The sequence below is a fragment of the Triticum urartu genome, chromosome 1 (genome assembly GCF_003073215.2).
Source record: "Triticum urartu cultivar G1812 chromosome 1, Tu2.1, whole genome shotgun sequence".
Taxonomy (NCBI): Eukaryota; Viridiplantae; Streptophyta; class Magnoliopsida; order Poales; family Poaceae; genus Triticum; species Triticum urartu.
Window position 1 is genome coordinate 572715935 of NC_053022.1, and position 22983 is coordinate 572738917.

The 22983-nt window shown below is 50.9% G+C and overlaps 1 protein-coding gene across 1 annotated transcript; it reads right to left on the reverse strand.

Moving 5' to 3' along the window:
* Positions 1–15386: 15386 nt before the first annotated feature.
* LOC125531911 (putative F-box only protein 9) lies at positions 15387–18035 on the reverse strand. Its single transcript, XM_048696135.1, has 3 exons — positions 17882–18035; positions 15964–17288; positions 15387–15655 (listed from the first exon to the last, which is right to left on the reverse strand). Exons 2-3 carry the CDS (start codon positions 17087–17089, stop codon positions 15633–15635), a joined length of 1149 nt encoding a protein of 382 aa, XP_048552092.1. The 5' UTR covers positions 17090–17288; positions 17882–18035; the 3' UTR covers positions 15387–15632.
* Positions 18036–22983: the final 4948 nt, after the last annotated feature.

Sequence of the window (22983 nt, forward strand, 5' to 3'; positions counted from 1 at the left end):
GGTCAAACGCTACAGGGCTAGGCGGGACGGGGGCCCTGGGGTAGCAATGCCACCGGAGCGTCGCACCGGGCCCTCATACATGCGGGGTGGCGTGGTGTCATGTCCGAAGAGGCGGCACACGTCTCTGGGGTGTGCCCCCCCCTCACGGACGGCGCCGCCGCCGGCACCTGGAGGGGGGAAACGGACGCGTCGGGTCTACACGGAGGGGATCTTGTTGTGGGTCTGTACCGGATGTTGCTCCAAAGTGTTCCTATGGGCTGACCTAACACAACCGGGTGGGGTGGTCCACTGGTCAAAGCCCGTCCGTGCAAAGTCAAAGGGCTAGATCCCGTGGTCAAACACTACAGGATTAGGCGGGACGGGGGCCCTGGGAGGGTAGCAATGCCACCGGAGCGTCACACCGGGCCCTCATACATGCGGGGTGGTGTGGTGGCATGTCCGAAGAGGCGGCATGCGTCTCCGGGGCGTGGCCCCCCTCACGGACGGCGATGACACGGTAGTAGATTCTGCGGTAACGATGCGGCGTGAATATTATTAAATACTCAGAGGGCGATAAAATCATGAGTTTTTTACAAGACGTGGGCACATGTGCTATAGGACTGATGGTAATTTTTTCATAATTGTTCGCGATGGAGAAGTATCCGAACAATTCCCTCTACGCGGATTGCTCTTCGCGCGTCTACGACTGTGGCTGGCGGCCTCCGTGGGCTAGCATGCCGCCAAATCTTGCGTAGGCGGCCTCTCACTAGTCTGGAAGTGTTGTTGCGGTTGCAAACTCCCGGCACGCGTCTCCGGGGTGTGCCCCCCCTCACGGACGGCGGCCGCCGCCGGCAGCTGGAGGGGGAAACGGACGCGTCGGGTCTACACGGAGGGAATCTTGCTGTGGGTCTGGCCCGGACGTTGCTCCAAAGTGTTCCTATGGGCTGACCTAACACAACCGGGTGGGGAGGTCCGCTGGTCAAAGCCCGTCCGTGCAAATTCAAAGGGCTAGGTCCCGTGGTCAAACGGTACAGGGTTAGGCGGGACGGGGGCCCTGGGGGTAGCAATGCCACCGGAGCGTCGCACCGGCCCCTCATACATGCGGGATGGTGTGGTGGCATGTCCGAAGAGGCGGCACACGTCTCCGGGGTGTGCCACCCCTCACGGACGGCGCCGCCGCCGGCACCTGGAGGGGGGAAACGGATGCGTCGGGTCTACATGGAGGGAATCTTGCTGTGGGTCTGGCCCGGATGTTGCTCCAAAGTGTTCCTATGGTCTGACCTAACACAACTGGGTGGGGAGGTCCGCTGGTCAAAGCCCGTCCGTGCAAAGTCAAAGGGCTAGATCCTGTGGTCAAACGCTATAGGGTTAGGCGGGACGGGGGCCCTGGGGGTAGCAATGCCACCGGAGCGTCGCACCGGGCCCTCATACATGCGGGGTGGTGTGGTGGAACGTCCGAAGAGGCGGCACACGTCTCCGGGGTGTGCCCCCCCTCACGGACGGCGCCGCTGCCGGCACCTGGAGGAGGGAAACGAACGCGTCGGGTCTACACGGAGGGGATCTTGCTGTGGGTCTGGCCCGGATGTTGCTCCAAAGTGTTCCTATGGGCTGACCTAACACAACCGGGTGGGGAGGTCCACTGGTCAAAGCCCGTCCGTCCAAAGTCAAAGGGCTAGATCCCGTGGTCAAACGCTACGGGGTTAGGCGGGACGGGGGCCCTGGGAGGGTAGCAATGCCACCGGAGCGTCGCACCGGGCCCTCATACATGCGGGGTGGTGTGGTGGCATGTCCGAAGAGGCGGCACGCGTCTCCGGGGCGTGGCCCCCCTCACGGACGGCGATGACAAGGTAGTAGACGGATCAGGCACTCGCATAGTTACCGGATCAGGCACTCGGTAACGGTACCCCTTAGTCAGTTGCTCTCCTATGTATCACCTTTCGCAAGACCATAGAAAAAAATATACGTGATATTTTAGAAAATTGTTGTACAATATAAAAAAAAGATCATGTCATTAAAAATAATGTTTCAAACCATTAAAGAAAATGTATGGTACATTTTAAATAATGTTCATGCATGTAAAAAATATGTATAAGGAAACATTAAAAAATATATATAAAATAAGAAAACATTAAAAAAATTATACAAAATAAGAAAAGTAAAAATAAAAATATGCCGACGGCTGCTGCGGCCATATGGAAGCTTCTACGCGGATCGGTGACGTGGATAATAAAAAAGAAAAAAAATGTATGCCTACGGCTAAGCCGTCGGCATAGGTGCCACGTGGCGCCCCAACCTATGCCGACGGCTTAGCCATCGGCATAGTTCACCTTATCCACTCACTCTCTCCCCCACACCCCGACCTGCGCCGCCACCGCACCCCCCGACCCCGACCTGCGCCGCCGCCGCACCCACCACACCGAGCTGCCGCCGTCGCCGCACCCCCCACCCCTCCCCTGCCGCCGCACCTCCCACTCCACCACGCCCCCTGCCGCCGCCGCACACCCCACCCCTGCCGCCGCCCTTCCCGCCTCCACACCCGCGTCGCCGCCCCCACCTCCACACCCGCCGTCGCTGCCGTCTCCACCCGCCGTCGCCCCGGCATCCACTGACCGCGCGCGCGCTGCCCCGGCCTCCCCTGACCCCGCCGCTGCCCCGGCCTCTCCCGACCCCGCCGGTACTCCTGCAGTCGGCCGCGGCTCCATCCGGCCCCGTCCCTCACGTCCCCGACCGCCCCTGCCTCACCATCCCCTCCACCGCCACGCCCCCTGCCATGCCCCTCTCGGTGAGCTACATTTTTTTTTCATTTTTTTGCATTTTTTTGTACTGTTGGATGGATGAATGAATGCATGGATGGATGTTGGATGTTAGATTCTTAGGTTAGATGTTAGATGGTAGGTTGTTAGGTTGATATATAGGTGAATGTTGGATGTTAGGATGTTAGATTGTTAGGTTGCATTATTTTTATCATGATGATCTTGTCATTTGAGATGTGCTCTAAAATTGGTATAAGATGAGTGATTATTTTTATCATGACGATCTTGTCAAAAAAATTGAACCGGACAAAATTTGACACTTAACAAAATATGATTTTTTTTCACAGTTTTAAGTGTCAGTGCTTAATGTTAAGTAGCTATGTGAGATGTGCTGCAAAATTATGATATGATGAGTGGTTATTTAATCATGATGATCTTGCTAAAAAATTGAAGGACAAAATTTGACACGTGGGCACATGTGCTATAGGACTGATGGTAATTGTTTCATAATTGTTCGCGATGGAGAAGTATCCGAACAATTCCCTCTACGCGGATTGCTCTTCGCGCGTCTACGACTGTGGCCGGCGGCCTCCGGGGGCTAGCATGCCGCCAAATCTTGCGTAGGCGGCCTCTCACAAGTCTGGAAGTGTTGTTGCGGTTGCAAACGCCCGGCAAGCGTCTCCGGGGTGTGCCGCCCCCTCACGGACGGTGCAGTCGCCGGCACCTCGAGGGGGGAAACGGACGCGTCGGGTCTACACAGAGGGGATCTTGCCGTGGGTCTGGCCCGGATATTGCTCCAAAGTGTTCCTATGGTCTGACCTAACACAACCGGGTGGGGAGGTCCACTGGTCAAAGCCCGTCCGTGCAAAGTCAAAGGGCTAGATCCCGTGGTTAATCACTACAGGGTTAGGCGGGACGGGGGCCCTCGGGATAGCAATGCCACCGGAGCGTCGCACCGGCCCCTCATACATGCGGGATCGTGTGGTGGCATGTTCGTAGAGGCGGAACACGTCTCCGGGGTGTGCCCCCCCTCACGGACGGCGCCGCCGTCGGCACCTGGAGGGGGGAAACGGACGCGTCGGGTCTACACGGAGAGAATCTTGCTGTGGGTCTGGCCCGGATGTTGCTCCAAAGTGTTCCTATGGGCTGACCTAACACAACCGGGTGGGGAGGTCCGTTGGTCAAAGCCCGTCCGTGCAAAGTCAAAGGGCTAGATCCCGTGGTCGAATGCTACAGGGTTAGGCGGGACGGGGGCCCTGGGGGTAGCAATGCCACCGGAGCGTCGCGCCGGGCCCTCATACATGCGGGATGGTGTGGTGGCATGTCCGAAGAGGCGGCACACGTCTCCAGGGTGTGCCCCCCCTCACGGACGGCGCCGCCGCCAGCACCTGGAGGGGGGAAACGGACGCGTCGGGTCTACACGTATGGGATCTTGCTGTGGGTCTGGCCCGGATGTTGCTCCAAAGTGTTCCAATGGGCTGACCTAACACAACCGGGTGGAGAGGTCCACTGGTCAAATCCCGTCCGTGCAAAGTCAAAGGGCTAGATCCCGTGGTCAAACGCTACAGGGTTAGGCATGACGGGGGCCCTGGGGGTAGCAATGCCACCAGAGCGTTGCACCGGGCCCTCATACATAACGGGTGGTGTAGTGGCATGTCCGAAGAGGCGGCACGCATCTACGGGGCGTGGCCCCCCCTAACGGACGGCGATGACACGGTAGTAGCCATTCTATGGTAACGATGCGGCGTGAATATTATTAAATACTCGGAGCGCGATAAAATCATGAGTTTTTTTGCACGACGTGGGCACATGTGCTATAGGAACGATAATATTTTTTCATAATTTTTGGTGATGGAGAAGTATCCGAAAAATTCCCTCTACGCGGATTGCCCTTCGCGCGTCTACGGCTGTGGCCGGCGGCCTCCGGGGGCTAGGATGCTGCCAAATCTTGTGTAGGCGGCCTCTCACAAGTTTGGAAGCGTTGTGGTGGTTGCAAACGCCCGGCACGCGTGTCCGGGGTGTGCCCCCCCTCACGGACGGCGCCGCCACCTGCACCTGGAGGGGGGAAACGGACGCGTCGGGTCTAGACGGAGGGGATCTTGCCGTGGGTCTGGCCCGGATGTTGCTCCAAAGTGTTCCTATGGGCTGACCTAACACAACTGGGTGGGGAGGTCCACTGGTCAAAGCCCGTCCGTGCAAAGTCAAAGGGCTAGATCCCGTGGTCAAACGCTACAGGGTTAGGCGGGACGGGGGCCCTGGGAGCGTAGCAATGCCACCGGAGCGTCGCACCGGGCCCTCATACATGTGGGGTGGTGTGGTGGCATGTCCGAAGAGGCGGCACGCGTCTCCGGGGCGTGGCCCCCCTCACGGACGGCGATGACACGGTAGTAGACATTCTGCGGTAACGATGCGGCGTGAATATTATTAAATACTCGAAGGGCGATAAAATCATGAGTTTTTTACACGATGTGGAAACATGTGCTATAGGACTGATGGTAATTTTTTCATAATTGTTCGCGATGGAGAAGTATCCGAACAATTCCCTCTACGCGGATTGCTCTTCGCGCGTCTACGACTGTGGCTGGCGGCCTTCGGGGGCTAGCATGCCGCCAAATCTTGGGTAGGCGGCCTCTCACAAGTCTGGAAGTGTTGTTACGGTTGCAAACGCCCGGCACGCGTCTCCGGGGTGTGCCCCCCCCCTCACGGACGGTGCAGTCGCCGGTACCTGGAGGGGGGAAACGGACGCGTCGGGTCTACACGGAGGGGATCTTGCTGTGGGTCTGGCCCGGATGTTGCTCCAAAGTGTTCCTATGGTCTGACCTAACACAACCGGGTGGGGAGGTCCGCTGGTCAAAGCCCGTCCGTCCAAAGTCAAAGGGCTAGATCCCGTGGTCAAACGCCACAGGGTTAGGCGGGACGGGGGCCCTGGGGGTAGCAAAGCCACCGGATCGTCGCACCGGCCCCTCATACATGCGGGATGGTGTGGTGGCATGTCCGAAGAGGCGACACACGTCTCCGGGGTGTGCCCCCCTCACGGACGGCGCCGCCGCCGGCAGCTGAACGGGGAAACGGACGCGTCGGGTCTACACGGAGGGAATCTTGCTGTGGGTCTGGCCCGGACATTGCTCCAAAGTGTTCCTATGGGCTGACCTAACACAACCGGGTGGGGAGGTCCGCTGGTCAAGGCCCGTCCGTGCAAAGGCAAAGGGCTAGATCCGGTGGTCAAACGCTACAGGGTTAGGCGGGACGGGGGCCCTGGGGGGTAGCAATGCCACCGGAGCGTCGCAGCGGCCCCTCATACATGCGGGATGGTGTGGTGGCATGTCCGAAGAGGCGGCACACGTCTCCGGGGTGTGCCCCCCCTCACGGACGGCGCCGCTGCCGGCACCTGAAGGGGGGAAACGGACGCGTCGGGTCTACAAGGAGGGAATCTTGCTGTGGGTCTGGCCCGGATGTTGCTCCAAAGTATTCCTATGGGCTGACCTAACACAACCGGGTGGGGAGGTCCGCTGGTCAAAGCCTGTCCGTGCAAAGCCAAAGGGCTAGATCCCGTGGTCAAACGCTACAGGGTTAGGCGGGACGGGGGCCCTGGGGGTAGCAATGCTACCGGAGCGTCGCACCGAGCCCTTATACATGCGGGGTGGTGTGGTGGCATGTCCGAAGAGGCGGCACACGTCTCCGGTGTGTGCCCCCCCTCACGGACGGTGCCGCCGCCGGCACCTGGAGGAGGGAAGCGGACGCGTCGGGTCTACACGGAGGGGATCTTGCTGTGGGTCTGGCCTGGATGTTTCTCCAAAGTGTTCCTATGGGCTGACCTAACACAACCGGGTGGGGAGGTCCACTGGTCAAAGCCCGTCCGTGCAAAGTCAAAGGGCTAGATCCCGTGGTCAAACGCTACAGGGTTAGGCGGGACGGGGGCCCTGGGAGGGTAGCAATGCCACCGGAGCGTCGCACCGGGCCCTCATACATGCGGGGTGGTGTGGTGGCATGTCCGAAGAGGCGGCACGCGTCTCCGGGGCGTGGCCCCCCTCACGGACGGGGATGACACGGTAGTAGACATTCTGCGGTAACGATGCGGCGTGAATATTATTAAATACTCGAAGGGCGATAAAATCATGAGTTTTTTACACGACGTGGGCACATGTGCTATAGGACTGATGGTAATTTTTTCATAATTGTTCGCGATGGAGAAGTATCCGAACAATTCCCTCTACGCGGATTGCTCTTCGCGCGTCTACGACTGTGGCTGGCGGCCTCCGGGGGCTAGCATGCCGCCAAATCTTGGGTAGGCGGCCTCTCACAAGTCTGGAAGTGTTGTTACGGTTGCAAACGCCCGGCACGCGTCTCCGGGGTGTGCCCCCCCCTCACGGACGGTGAAGTCGCCGGCACCTGGAGGGGGGAAACGGACGCGTCGGGTCTACACGGAGGGGATCTTGCTGTGGGTCTGGCCCGGATGTTGCTCCAAAGTGTTCCTATGGTCTGACCTAACACAACCGGGTGGGGAGGTCCGCTGGTCAAAGCCCGTCCGTGCAAAGTCAAAGGGCTAGATCCCGTGGTCAAACGCTACAGGGTTAGGCGGGACGGGGGCCCTGGGGGTAGCAATGCCATCGGAGCATCGCACCGGCCCCTCATACATGCGGGATGGTGTGGTGGCATGTCCGAAGAGGCGACACACGTCTCCGGGGTGTGCCCCCCTCACGGACGGCGCCGCCGCCGGCAGCTGGAGGGGGGAAACGGACGCGTCGGGTCTACACGGAGGGAATATTGCTATGGGTCTGGCCCGGACGTTGCTCCAAAGTGTTCCTATGGGCTGACCTAACACAATCGGGTGGGGAGGTCCGCTGGTCAAGGCCCGTCGGTGCAAAGTCAAAGGGCTAGATCCGGTGGTCAAACGCTACAGGGTTAGGCGGGACGGGGGCCCTGGGGGGTAGCAATGCCACCGGAGCGTCGCACCGGCCCCTCATACATGCGGGATGGTGTGGTGGCATGTCCGAAGATGCGGCACACGTCTCCGGGGTGTGCCCCCCCTCACGGACGGCGCCGCCGCCGGCACCTGAAGGAGGGAAACGGACGCGTCGGGTCTACAAGGAGGGAATCTTGCTGTGGGTCTGGCCCGGATGTTGCTCCAAAGTGTTCCTATGGGCTGACCTAACACAACCGGGTGGGGAGGTCCGCTGGTCAAAGCCTGTCCGTGCAAAGCCAAAGGGCTAGATCCCGTGGTCAAACGCTACAGGGTTAGGCGGGACGGGGGCCCTGGGGGGTAGCAATGCTACCGGAGCGTCGCACCGAGCCCTCATACATGCAGGGTGGTGTGGTGGCATGTCCGAAGAGGCGGCACACGTCTCCGGTGTGTGCCCCCCCTCACGGACGGCGCCGCCGCCGGCACCTGGAGGAGGGAAGCGGACGCGTCGGGTCTACATGGAGGGGATCTTGCTGTGGGTCTGGCCCAGAAGTTGCTCCAAAGTGTTCCTATGGGCTGACCTAACACAACCGGATGGGGAGGTCCACTGGTCAAAGCCTGTCCGTGCAAAGTCAAAGGGCTAGATCCCGTGGTCAAACGCTACAGGGTTAGGCGGGACGAGGGCCCTGAGAGGGTAGCAATGCCACCGGAGCGTCGCACCGGGCCCTCATACATGCGGGGTGGTGTGGTGGCATGTCCGAAGAGGCGGCACGCGTCTCCGGGGCGTGGCCACCCTCACGGACGGCGATGACACGGTAGTAGACGGATCAGGCACTCGCATAGTTACCGGATCAGGCACTCCATAACGGTACCCCTCAGTCAGTTGCTCTCCTATGTATCACCTTTCGCGAGACCATAGAAAAAAATATACGTGATATTTTAGAAAATTGTTGTACAATATAAAAAAAGATCATGTCATTAAAAATAATGTTTCAAACCATTAAAGAAAATGTATGGTACATTTTAAATAATGTTCATGCATGTAAAAAATATGTATAAGAAAACATTAAAATATATATATAATAAGAAAACATTAAAAAAATTATACAAAATAAGAAAAGTAAAAATAAAAATATGCCGACGGCATAGCTGCGGCCATACGGAAGCTTCTACGCGGATCGGTGATGTGGATAATAAAAAAGAAAAAAAATGTATGCCTACGGCTAAGCCGTCGGCATAGGTGCCACGTGGCGCCCCAACCTATCCCTTATCCACTCACTCTCTCCCCCATCCACTCACTCTCTCCCCCACACACCGACCTGCGCCGTCGCCGCACCCCCCGACCCCGACATGCGCCGCCGCCGCACCCCCCACCCCGAGCTGCCGCCGTCGCCGCACCCCCCACCCCTCCCCTGCCGCCGCACCTCCCACTCCACCATGCCCCCTGCCGCCGCCGCACACCCCACCCCTGCCGCCGCCCTCCCCGCCTCCCCACCCACGTCGCCGCCCCCGCCTCCACACCCGCCGTCGCCGCCGTCTCCACCCGCCGTCGCCCCGGCCTTCCCTGACCCCGCCGCTGCCCCGGCCTCTCCCGACCCCGCCGGTACTCCTGCAGCCGGCCGCGGCTCCGTCCGGCCCCGTCCCTCCCGTCCCCCACCCCCCCCGCCCCCCCCTCCCCTCCACCGCCACGCCCCCTGCCACGCCCCTCTCGGTGAGCTACATTTTTTTTTCATTTTTTTGCCTTTTTTTGTACTGTTGGATGGATGAATGAATGCATGGATGGATGTTGGATGTTAGATTCTTAGGTTAGATGTTAGATGTTAGGTTGTTAGGTTGATATATAGGTGAATGTTGGATGTTAGGATGTTAGATTGTTAGGTTGCATTATTTTTATCATGATGATCTTGTCATTTGAGAAGTGCTCTACAATTGGTATAAGATGAGTGATTATTTTTATCATGATGATCTTGTCAAAAAAATTGAACCGGACAAAATTTGACACTTGACAAAATATGATTTTTTTTCATAGTTTTAAGTGTCAGTGCTTAATGTTAAGTAGCTACGTGAGATGTGCTGCAAAATTATGATATGATGAGTGGTTATTTAATCATGATGATCTTGCTAAAAAAATTGAAGGACAAAATTTGACACGTGGGCACATGTGCTATAGGACTGATGGTAATTTTTTCATCATTGTTCGCGATGGAGAAGTATCCGAACAATTCCCTCTACGCGGATTGCTCTTCGCGCGTCTACGACTGTGGCCGGCGGCCTCCGGGGGTTAGCATGCCGCCAAATCTTGCATAGGCGGACTCTCACAAGTCTGGAAGTGTTGTTGCGGTTGCAAACGCCCGGCACGCGTCTCCGGGGTGTGCCCCCCCCCTCACGGACGGCGCTGCCGCCGGCACCTGGAGGGGGGAAACAGACGCGTCGGGTCTACATGGAGGGAATCTTGCTGTGGGACTGGCCCGGATGTTGCTCCAAAGTGTTCCTATGGGCTGACCTAACACAACCGGGTGGGGAGGTCCGCTGGTCAAAGCCCGTCCGTGCAAAGTCAAAGGGCTAGATCCCGTGGTCAAACGCTATAGGGTTAGGCGGGACGGGGGCCTTGGGGGGTAGCAATGCCACCGGAGCATCGCGCCGGGCCCTCATACATGCGGGGTGGTGTGGTGGCATGTCCGAAGAGGCGGCACATGTCTCCGGGGTGTGCCCCCCTCACGGACGGCGGCGCCGCCGGCACCTGGAGGAGGGAAACGGACGCGTTGGGTCTACACCGAGGGGATCTTGCTGTGGGTCTAGCCCGGATGTTGCTACAAAGTGTTCCTATGGGCTGACCTAACACAACCGGGTGGGGAGGTCCACTGGTGAAAGCCCGTCCGTGCCAAGTCAAAGGGCTAGATCCTGTGGTCAAACGCTACAGGGTTACGCGGGACGGGGGCCCTGGGTGGGTAGCAATGCCACCGGAGTGTCGCACCGGGCCCTCATACATGCGGGGTGGTGTGGTGGCATGTCCGAAGAGGCGGCACGCGTCTCCGGGGCGTGGCCCCCCTCACGGACGGCGATGACACGGTAGTAGACGTTCTGCGGTAACGATGCGGCGTGAATATTATTAAATACTCGGAGGGCGATAAAATCATGAGTTTTTTACACGACGTGGGCACATGTGCTATAGGACTGATGGTAATTTTTTCATAATTGTTCGCGATGGAGAATGTTGGATGTTAGGATGAGTGATTATTTTTATTAGGATGTTAGATTGTTAGGTTGCATTATTTTTATCATGATGATCTTGTCATTTGAGAAGTGCTCTAAAATTGGTATAAGATGAGTGATTATTTTTATCATGATGATCTTGTCAAAAAAATTGAACCGGACAAAATTTGACACTTGACAAAATATGATTTTTTTTCATAGTTTTAAGTGTCAGTGCTTAATGTTAAGTAGCTACGTGAGATGTGCTGCAAAATTATGATATGATGAGTGGTTATTTAATCATGATGATCTTGCTAAAAAAATTGAAGGACAAAATTTGACACTTGACGAAACATGATTTTTTTTCATAGTTAAAAGTATCAATGCTTAATGTGAGGTGATGACCTAAATTTTTTTCACTCGGTGTAATTAACAGGATTTGTGGTGTTCCATCTTCGTGGAGTGATTGTCGACGTTGGAGGTGTTGGTCCACGATCGTCCGTCTCCTTTGATCGACTACATCGGAGGGTGAGCAACAATTCCATGACCTCGTCCACTTTTTTTCCATGTCACTAGATTAAATTTTCACATCAAGTCGCGTAACCTAGGTCTCCCGTCCGAAAGGGTTGCATCGATAAATATGCATTCAATTGCATATTTATCACCGCAGCTCTTTCGGATTGTCCAGCGCTTTCCACGGACAGCCCGAGGATGTGTAGATTGGGTACGTTTATCATGCTCTACCCCGTTCCGAGACAGGATTTCGGCGGCGCCTCCCTGTTGTTCTCCGGATGCACATTCTCTCGGCATTTTGCCGAGATGTGTATTTGGAGAACAGCGGGGAGGTGCTGCTGAAATTTTGTCTTGGAATGGGGTAGAGCATGGATAACGTACTCAATCTACACATTCTCGGGTGGGATTAGGACCCATCTTTACCTATTAGAGATGTAGGTGGATTAAATGTCGTTTCTCGTCAACCTTGTAAAAAATAAAATATTGATGTGAGTAATTTAAATGAATCCTTAATTTTGTTGTGTGGCTTCCAATAAAGCAGAGATGGCAGATAATCAGTGGATGTATAGTGGGTTTTTCCGTCGGAATCAAGTAACAACAAAGTGGGTCGAGAAAACTGATGTGTTTTTGAAAGAGATATTCCGTAGTCCAATGAGGATGGTGCCAGAATGCCCGTGTGCCAGATGTAAGAGGCGTATCCGCAGAGATAAGAGTGAGATGACTAAGCACCTTCGCACGCATGGATTTATGCCCAACTTTTGCACTTTCATTCCTTCTAATCTTCTAGTTTGATTGTTTAACTAACATTCAGGCTATGTTGGCGTCTTGGACTAACCGCACGGATCCACCACAAATGGGACCCCCACCACCACATGCGGGAGAACCCCCACACGTGCCCACGTTCGATGAATGGGTGGCACTAGGCAGTGATGGCCCGGTTAGTACATTTGTCTAACTACTGGCAAACTAGTTCTCGTTCATTCAACACTATCATATCATATTTACCGTTAGAATCTTTTCTGAAACATGTAGGGGACCGGTGGCTTGACTCCTGCTCCATTGACCCCAGTCACTCCGATCTGGCAGAGTGGTGGTGGTCGCGATGGCGGTTTTGGCGGAGGTGGTGGTGGTTTTGGCGGAGGTGGTGGTTTTGGCGGAGGTGGTCTTGCTTGATGATTCCGTGCATGTGGCCATCGTGCCATGCCTTTCATATTCCTACTTTTATGATGTTTCATGTCTTGCACTACTTTTATGTTCATGAACTTCCGTCGGTGATGATCTTTAGATGATGTGATGAACTTGAGTATGTTTAGATGATGATGGTCAACTTGAGTATGTTTAGATGATGAATTGTCATATTTCTGCATAATTTCATATTGTTCTGTTTTGAAATGCTGTCAAATGAATTGGAAAAGAGAAAACAGGGGAAAAAAACTATGCCTACGGCAAAGCCGTCGACATATATAAGCCCAGGAGTTACCAGGGCTCGCCACGTGGCATATCTATGCCGACGGCTTTGCCGTAGGCATAGCCCTGCTGCCAGGAGGAACCAGGAAATGACACGTGGCAGAGCTATGCCTACGGCTTTGCCGTAGGCATAGCCCTGCCACTAGGAGTACCACGGGTTGCCAGCGCTTTTGACGGCGCCGTCCGTTGCCGTTAGACGAAAAACACTGCCGACGGCTAAACTATGCCGACGGCTGATGTCAGGCCGTTGGCATAGGCCCCTATGCCGACGGTCTGACAAGACTACGCTGACGACATCTACGCCGACGGGCCTATGCCGACGGCAACCGTAGGCATAGATCTATGCCGACGGCCTAGGGGCCTATGCCGACGGCCTGTGGCTGTAGGCATAGTCCGCGAGTCCGGTAGTGAAGCACCTATGGGGATCCCGGCCGCCTCGACGTCCATGGCGAAGCGGCGGCCCAGCAGTGCTCCGATCGAGCCAACTCCCGCCTCACCGCTCGCCCACGCCCCCAGCCGCTGCAGGTGCTGGACCCTCAGCAGGGAGGGCGTGTTGGCTTGTGTCTTCCCGGAGGTCTCCTCGCGGAGCGACATGGCCTGGTTCATGGGCCTGGATGCCGAGGAAGGGCCAGCACTGCACGGCTTCTTCCCCATGTAGAAAATTTTCTGGTTATACAGAGGGTTAATTAGTCAGACAAATCCGGGTATCTACTTCAATACAAGATAATGATGTTGCACTAACATTTCCCCACATCTAAGAAACCCTAAATGGCCTAATGAAATAAAATAAATCCACTCAGAAGACGCAAATAAGATGATACTAAACAGTAAATAGAGAATATATTTATTATTAGCGCCACGGTGATGTCATACTAAGCACATGTGTCTATAGCATTTGTTTCCCACGAGAAATTTTATAATCGTACATTGATGAATGAAATCAAACTAATCCCTGCGAATTCTCTATTCTACTCTGATGCTATTTGGTAGTAATTCGCCATAGTATCAATTTTGAGTTCAAGATATGCATGAATAAACAGGAAACTGTAAATGAAATTACCAAGAATGGCGCCAGTCAGGGGAGCAGGGGAGCCAGCGCGGGAGGCGAACGGAGGCAGGCCGGCAGCACGGTAGGGAAGCAGACCAGCAGCCTGGGGCCGGGTGGCTGACTGGCTGGGGAGGGAAGTGGCAGGGGGAGGCGGCGCGAGCGTTGATCGCGTGCGTGTTAGGTCGCCCAGTCAACCCAACCTTTGGGCTTCCATTTGACAGTCTGAGTGGGCTTAACTCCAGGCCATGAGAAACTCTGTAGGTAGGTGGGGAAAACTTCACGGGCCGGGCCTGGACCCACTCCGCCCGATACAAGATTTATGTTCAGTAGTTTCTTTTGTACTCCTTCGGTTCTTTTTACTCCGCATATTAGATTTGGATCAAGTCAAACTTTGCAAAGTTTGACCAAATATATATTAAAAAATATCAATATCTACCATACCGAATATATATCCCATGAAACTAAATTTCGTAATAAATCTAACAAAATTGATTTGGCATCATAAATGTTAATACTTTTTTCTATAAATTCGGTCAAAGTAGAGATGATTTGATTTCAGACAAAACTTATATGCAGACTAAAAAGAACCGGAGGGAGTATTGTATTAAAAAAGCAAGCAGCAGACTACATCTCTCTTCATGTGCATGTGCTAGCGGTTCGGGCTGCGGCACCGTGCACTCACTGTACTCCGTGATTAGCTATTACTCCCACTGTAAAAACATATAAAAGCATTTAAATCATTACGTAATTAGCTACATGTTTTGCCATTTTCCGCCGACGTGCATCCAAATGGAAGCATCCGAGAGGGTAGGATGAGAACGTACATGAACCCCCCTCACCCCATGACGAACCCGTCAACCCACTCCACCCCACGCGGCAGAGTACCATGCAGTGTGCCTGGTGTGGATAGAATAATCTACGTGCATGTCTTTATATGGATTTGAGGTTTTAAAATTAAGAGGTATGATTGTTCGGATGGATCAATCGGCTCCTATCCAGATACAAGAGTCAAATTGTCCATTTACGATTGAAGATGCTCGTATCATCCCAGAACAAAAATGGCTTGTCAAAAATGGCTTGAGGCTTATAACTTTTTGTGATAATAATCCATCTATTGGCCGTTTCATGGTAACAAAGCTGCACTCACGGCGCGCCGTCGGTACATGTAGTAGGAAGAAGACTTTGACACCCTCACTCTAAACTACGTCTATATACATCCTATGTAGTCTACATTGAAATCTCCTCTAAAAGGATTTATATTTAGAGCCGAGTCACGAGTTCCGAGCTTACCCCTACCTGCAGGTCACCGCCTGGCGCCTTATGGACGAGTCGACTTCATGGTGGAAGCTATATATGGCGTGCAGGAGGCAAGTCACACTCGCTGAGGACCTCGTACACCGCAGCCTCAGATTGCCTTGCAGGTCTGCAGAGACCGTTTCTAGCTTCTTGTAGTGCTCTCCTGATGGAGATCAAGTGGAGAGCCAGCCATTTTTGCGTCCGTGAATTTCAAGGACGAAAAACAAAAGCTCAGAATTTCTAAACCATTCTCAAGAGAACTTTCGTTATTCATAATTAGTTTCAACATAGTCTTATACAACAAAGGATAGTCTTCAGCACCTCTCTCTCTCACACACACACACACACACACACACACACACACTGCCTTCTTGGTAGTAAGAAAAACAGCTTACATATAACAAACAAGTTTGTGCTTCATAGGGTTGGTCTAAAACAGTTCAGCAAAATAATGCAGATATCATCTCATCCGGGTCGACAATTTTCACGGCGCACCGTCCACATCACCTGCAAACAAGAGAAATAAAACATGCTCAACTTGGCCTGATCGAAAGAAAACCAGAAATCAAGCAAGGAATGGATGGGCTGTGAATAACAGAACGAATAAGGCAAAATTTACATTGAAATTTGCACAGAAATAGGATGTAGGCGTACAACTTTCCTAAGCATAAAAGAGGCAAGCTAAAATTTCATCTCCTCAAAGATACGAAACCTGGTCTAATACTAACTTATAATCAGCAAGAAGCATTCACGGATGAAACAGAGAATTGAAACAAAAGTGAAGGCAAAAGCATACAGTGTCAAGAGATCGGCACCTGTGGTATAAAAGCCAATGTAGGGGAAGATAGTTGCAGGGACTTGAGCCTCAAAAACTTTGTTGCACCGCATTGACTTGAGCTCCACTGCAAAGACGCCCTCTCTCGTCCACATAAAAAACATATCATCGTCCTCAATGAGACCCAATATCCTGACCGGACGCCCACTGGCAGAATGATTATTTACCAACGGCACCGATGACACATTCGGTGGAAGGAATGCATCCAACTGAATGGTCCTGCGCAGCACCCATTCCATAACACCCTCCGGACCTGTCTCCCGAGCCCATAGGCGCAGGTTGAACTCCGTCAAGGCAGCAAGGCCTAGCCCACCGTCCTCTGCCTTCATGATGTGGACATTCCTTCTGTACACACTAAGTGTATCTTCTGGACACTCAATATGGTATAATTTACGTGTATCCAACTCAAAGGCAAGGATATACTTTGCCTTCAGCGGCCAGTACAAGATGTCCCCAACAAGGACACTAGGCCTTGAATCAATATCAGATGGTGTTGGTTTAGAAACCATCTGGTGCCAGCTGCTACTCTCTGACGAGTATCTACAGGCATAGGCATAGCGTGTGCAAGTGAATACCCACACTACGAGAAAAGGGCAAGAGTGGCAGTCACCACTGTCCTTGTGGCCAGCTGCACAAAGCACTGTAGCTTGGCTCTCAGGAACAATACCATGATTAAAACGCCGATCAGCATCCGGAGTAGCCGGTACATATTGCCTGCTGCCAGTCATGGGGTTCCATACCTGGAGCTGAGTCCAGGTTGAGCTAACGAGGAGAACAAGGCTGTGACGGCAGCCAAGGACCTGCCAGCAGGGGTCAGGCAGGGAGAAGGCTGCCGTTGAGACACAATTAGGAGGGTCCCCTGTGGGAATAAAACGGGGGATGCTAGTGGAGTTGCTGAAGAAGCAAAGCACAGGGAGTTTCTGATGAAGTGTGCGAAAGCGGCTGACGAATTGGCGGTTTTTGATGAGGCAGTGCCATCGCTTGCAGACAAGGGACGTGCGAATCAAGCAGGTGGGGTGTGCTGGGAGGCAGAGAAATATCTCGATGAGCAGATCATCTGGCAGCTGGCTTGATGAGGCAGGGAACAACCCCGAAGGGTCCATCATCTTCCTGATCTCAGAGCAGTTCTAGCAGTAGTAAGATTTCAAGGTTTGTTGATTCTTCCAATCATACATCCCGGTATCTCAACTTACTTCAGTTTGCTTCAGAAACACATGCGCAACCGCTTTAACCTCTGCTTCTCAACCGCTGCTACAATTATTCTGGCAAGCGGTCCGGAACAATTGACTTGCGCATCAACAAACTCTGCAAGTATACAGAGCATTGAAATTTGTTAGCAGCAAATTCACAAATATAAGACCTATACTGAAACAAATAAACATGTGTTTTGACGTTTAGCCCATATTTTTTATGTCCGCTTGTATCCAGTTTAGGATAGTCAAATCCGGCAAGACGTGTTTAAAACATCTCGCCGGAGTAAATACAGAATTACAGATCAATACTCACTACAGAGTTGATGCATCAGAATTACAGAAGATTCGAGAAACAGAAAAACTAGAACAAAAACCAAATTCGGGTGGCATAAGCCGGCTGTCCGGACGAGCATCAGTAAGCTGCAGTGAGGAGGAGCCTCTGTATTTCTAACAGCCTTTGTTCGTTTGCTATTTGAGTTCAGTTGTTATGCGAAACAACAAAAGATTTGCAGATCCACGATGTCCTACATAGGGTTGATACTAACTAGCATAAAAATCTGAGTTCGGATACATGTAGTCGATGCATCGGAGGCAAACTGAAAATTTCTAATCCGAGCGCAAATTTCATATGCAAAAATCAGAGTTGACGCATCAGAGGAAGGCAGGGCAGCCGGATCTGGGAGGGAGGAGGGGAGAGCGGCTGACCTGGTTGTCGGGGCGGATGGGTCCAGCGGCGGGTCGCCGGCGGCGTGCGAGTCGGCGGTGGGTCGGCGGAACTTGGAAGGGGAGGGGCGGAGGCAGGGCTCTTGGGGCGTACTTGAAGACTTGCTGGGCTTGGACGACATGGGCCGTGACCCATCTGGACACGAAAGAGGAAACCGTGCAGCAGCCGAGAGGACCGTTTGTTAAAAAAAAACGAGAGGAACACTAAAGGAAACATAATTGGACGTGCTAAAAAAGGAAAGAGAGCTAAATGAGCTCGCGATGAACAGTAAAATCCAAAAATATTTAAAATAAATTCAGAAAACTCTTAAATGATTTGTGGCGAACTTTGTTAAATGTTTTGTGCGCCTGCAAAATTTCATTATAAAATGACGTTAATGGAAGTCGTGGCAAAGAAAAGAAAACATAATCAGCACTGCAAAATAATTTTGAAAATAACACTTTTAAAGCACCGATTTTGTTTTTCTTCACGACTTCCACGAATGTCGTTCCATAATGAAATTTTGTGTGCACTCAAAACATTTGTCAATGTTTGCCACAAACAAATTTTAGATTTTTTTCATTTTGTTTTCAATTTTTCAGATTTTACTGTTCAGCTCGAGCCCAGAAACACCATGCCCGATTCCCAGTCCTATGTATCTTATTATTCTAAAAAATAAATATCTTTTTCTTCCTTCAAGTGTAGCTGCTCCCCACAAGCCATATGATTTGTTATGTAAAGCTCCCCACAAGTGTAGTTTTACCATCACCCCATATCATGCTGGGAGCAGGGAGGTTGGGGAAAAACTATTCAGGGACAAAACTTTGGGGGAAATTGCAAGGGACTCATTTCTATATATACACGTGACAACTTAGTTGTAATTTTCTTCGACTAATGGGACCACGCGAGGAGAAGGGTGGACGCCGGAGTCGAGAAGCTCGAGAAGCCTCTGGCACGTGTGAGGCTTCCTAGTACCAACATGAAACCGAATCAACTACAAAAATAAACACTTTTAATGGCATCTCTGTCCCATCTTAGGGCTATGTAACATCGCAAATTTTGGAATCTAAAAAAAATACTTTGTTTGTTTGTTTTATCTCTACTACTTATAAAAGAGCAAGCTCAAATTCCCCTAAAGTCTCCGATGCATATATGTTTTAACTTGTTGTAGCTAAGCTCACTTCATTTACTACTAAACTCTTCCATGCATTAACGAGCTTCCTTCATTTAAGTATTTTGCATAGGTTCACACGTATGGCATTGTTTTTTCACGGGGTCATCAAAGTGCTCTCTTTCCTCTTTAATTGTTTTACCACGTCATTTTCTCACTTATGTGGCATGCTTACCACCTGTACACCGTGGAGCACTGGAAAGGGTCAATACACAGTGCTATCCTAATGGAGACCAAGTGAAGGGCCACCCGTTTTTGCGTCGGTGAATTTCAAGCATGAAAAACAAAAACTCAAACTCACGCACTTTGCATCATCATTTGGCTGGATAAGCCTCCAGATGGTCTTTCTACCTTTATAAACAATACTAAATAATAAAACGAGTTGTTCAAAAAAATCCCTCACCATGTACTCAATTTTCCTTGACATGCACTTTGATACAAGCAATAAGCTTCTGTTTTTGACAGATTACTACAGAACTATTTAAATTACTACAGGCTGTTCTGTTTTTGACAGATTTTGTTTTTCGCGTGTTGTTTGCTTATTTTGATGCATCTATGACTAGTATCGGGGGATATGAACCATGGAAAATTTGGAATACAGTAGATATTACACCAATATAAATAAATAATGAGTTCACAACAGTACCAAAAGTGGTGATCTATTTTCTTATACTAACGGAGCTTACGAGATTTTCTGTTGAGTTTTGTGTTGTGAAGTTTTCAAGTTTTGGGTAAGGATTTGATGGACTATGGAATAAGGAGTGGCAAGAGCCTAAGCTTGGGGATGCCCAAGGCACCTCAAGGTAATATTCAAGGACAACTAAGAGCCTAAGCTTGGGGATGCTAATGACCCACAAGTATAGGGGATCAATTGTAGCTCTTTTCGATAAGTAAGAGTGTCGAACCCAACAAGGAGCAGAAGGAGATGACAAGTGGTTTTCAGTAAGGTAATGTCTGCAAGTGCTGCAATTGTAAGTAGCAGAGTAGTTTGATAGCAAGATAATTTGTAACGGGCAAGTAACGATAGTAGCAACAAAAGTGCAGCAAGGTAGCCCAATCCTTTTGAGGCAAATGACAGGCCAAAACAGTCTCTTATGACAAGCAAAGCGTTCTTGAGAGTACACGGGATTTTCATCTAGTCACTTTCATCATGTTGATTTAATTCGTGTTCGGTACTTTGATAATTTGATATGTGGGTGGACCGGTGCTTAGGTGTTGTTCTTACTTGAACAAACCTCCTACTTATGATTAACCCTTCACAACTACGAGAAAAGTATTAGGAATAAATTCTAACCATAACATTAAACTTTTGGATCTAATCGGTCCCTTATGGAATAGCGCATAAACTGGGGTTTAAGCTTCTGTCACTCTCGCAACCCATCATCTAATAGCTACTCCACAATGCATTCCCTTAGGCCCAAATATGGTGAAGTGTCATGTGGTCAACGTTCACATGACACCACTAAGGGAATCACAACATACATACTATCAAAATATCACTAGTAGAAAAAGGGTCAAATGTTCAGCTCATTATATCGATCACATATAAAGTTCACATGATTACTTGCAACATGATTTCTCCCGTGACCTCAAGAACAAAAGTAACTACTCACAAATGATAATCATGCTCAAGATCAGAGGGATATTAAATAGCATATTGGATCCGAACATATAATCTTCCACCAAATAAACCATATAGTAATCAACTACAAGATGTAATCAACACTACTAGTCACCCACAAGCACCAATCTATAGTTCCGGTAACAAGATTGAACACAAGAGATGAACTAGGGTTTGAGATGAGATGGTGCTGTTGAAGATGTTTATGGAGATTGCCCTCCCAAAGATGGGAGAGTTTTTGGTGATGATGATGACGATGATTTCCCCCTCCGGGAGGGAAGTTCCCCCGACGGAATCGCTCCGCCGTAGGGCAAAAGTGCTCCTGCCCAAGTTCTGCCTCGAGACGGCGGCGCTCCGTCCCGAAAGTCCCATCCTTATTTTTTCTTGGTCAAAATGACCTATATACCAGAAGATGGGCACCGGAGGGTGGCCTGGGTGAGCACAACCCACCAGGGCGCGCCTGGGCTCCCTGGCGCGCCCAGGTGGGTTGTGCCCACCTGGTGGGCCCCCTATGATAGTTATTTGCTCCAATATTCATCATATATTTGATAAAAAATCTCCGTGAAGTTTCAGCTTGTTTGGAGTTATGCAGAATAGGTGGCCTGACGTAGCTTTTCCAGGTCCAGATTTCCAGCTGCCACAATTCTCCCTCTTTGTGTGTACCTTGTAAATTATAAGAGAAAAGGCATTAGAATTACTCCAAAAAGCATTATTATGCATAAAAACATCATAAATAACAGTAAGGAAACATGATGCAAAATGGACGTATCAACTCCCGCAAGCTTAGACCTCGCTTGTCCTCAAGCGAAAAACCAAAATCAAAAAACATGTCCACATTCTTAGAGAGAGAGAGAGAGAGTGATGAACGACAAGTATATGGGATCTATCGTAGTCCTTTCAATAAGTAAGAGTGTCGAAACCAACGAGGAGCAGAAGGAAATGATAAGCGGTTTTTAGTAAGGTATTCTCTGCAAGCACTGAAATTATCGGTAACAGATAGTTTTGTGATAAGGTAATTTGTAACGGGTAACAATTACTGAAAGTAAATAAGGTGCAGCAAGATGGCCTCCTTTTTGTAGCAAAGGACAAGTCTGGACAAACTCTTATATGATGGAAAACGCTCCCGAGGACACATGGGAATTATCGTCAAGCTACTTTTCAGCACGCTCATATGATCCGCGTTCGTTACTTTGATAATTTGATATGTGGGTGGACCGGTGCTTGGGTACTGCCCTTTCTTGGACAAGCATCCCACTTATGATTAACCTTTATTGCAAGAATCCGCAACTACAAAAGAAGTATTAAGGTAAACCTAACCATAGCATGAAACATATGGATCCAAATCATCCCCTTACAAAGCAACTCATAAACTAGGGTTTAAGCTTCTGTCACTCTAGCAACCCATCATCTACTTATTACTTCCCAATGCCTTCCTCAAGGCCCAAACAATGGTGAAGTGTCATGTAGTCGACGTTCACATAACACTACTAGAGGAAAGACAACATACATCTCATCAAAATATCGAACGAATACCAAATTCACATGACTACTTATAGCAAGACTTCTCCCATGTCCTCATGAACAAACGTAACTACTCACAAATCATATTAATATTCATAATCAGAGGGGTATTAATATGCATAAGGGATCTGAACATATGATCTTCCACCAAATAAACCAACTAGCATCAACTACAAGGAGTAATCAACACTACTAGCAACCCACATGTACCAATCTGAGGTTTTGGGACAAAGATTGGATACAAGCGATGAAATAGGGTTTGAGATGAGATGGTGCCGGTGAAGATGTTGATGGAGATTGACCCCCTCCCGATGTCAGGATCGTTGGTGATGACGATGGTGATGATTTCCCCCTCCCGGAGGGATGTTTCCCTGGCAGAACAGCTCCACCGGAGCCCTAGATTGGTTTCGCCAAGGTTCCGCCTCGTGGCGGCGGTGTTTCCTCTCGAAAGCTTGCTTATGATTTTTTCTAGGGTAAAAGACTTCATATAGAAGAAGATGGGCATGGAGGCCTGCCAGGGGGTCCACGAGGCAGGGGGCGCGCCCAGGGGGGTAGGGCGCGCCCCCACCCTCGTGGATGGTGGGTGGCCTCCCTCTGGTTGATTCTTTCTCCAGTATTTTTTATTAATTCCAAAAACTGCCTCCGTGAAGTTTTAGGACTTTTGGAGCTGTGCAGAATATGTCTCTAATATTTGCTCATTTTCTAGCCCAGAATTCTAGTTGTCGGCATTCTCCCTCTTCATGTAAACCTTGTAAAATAAGAGAGAAAATGCATAAGTATTGTGACATAAC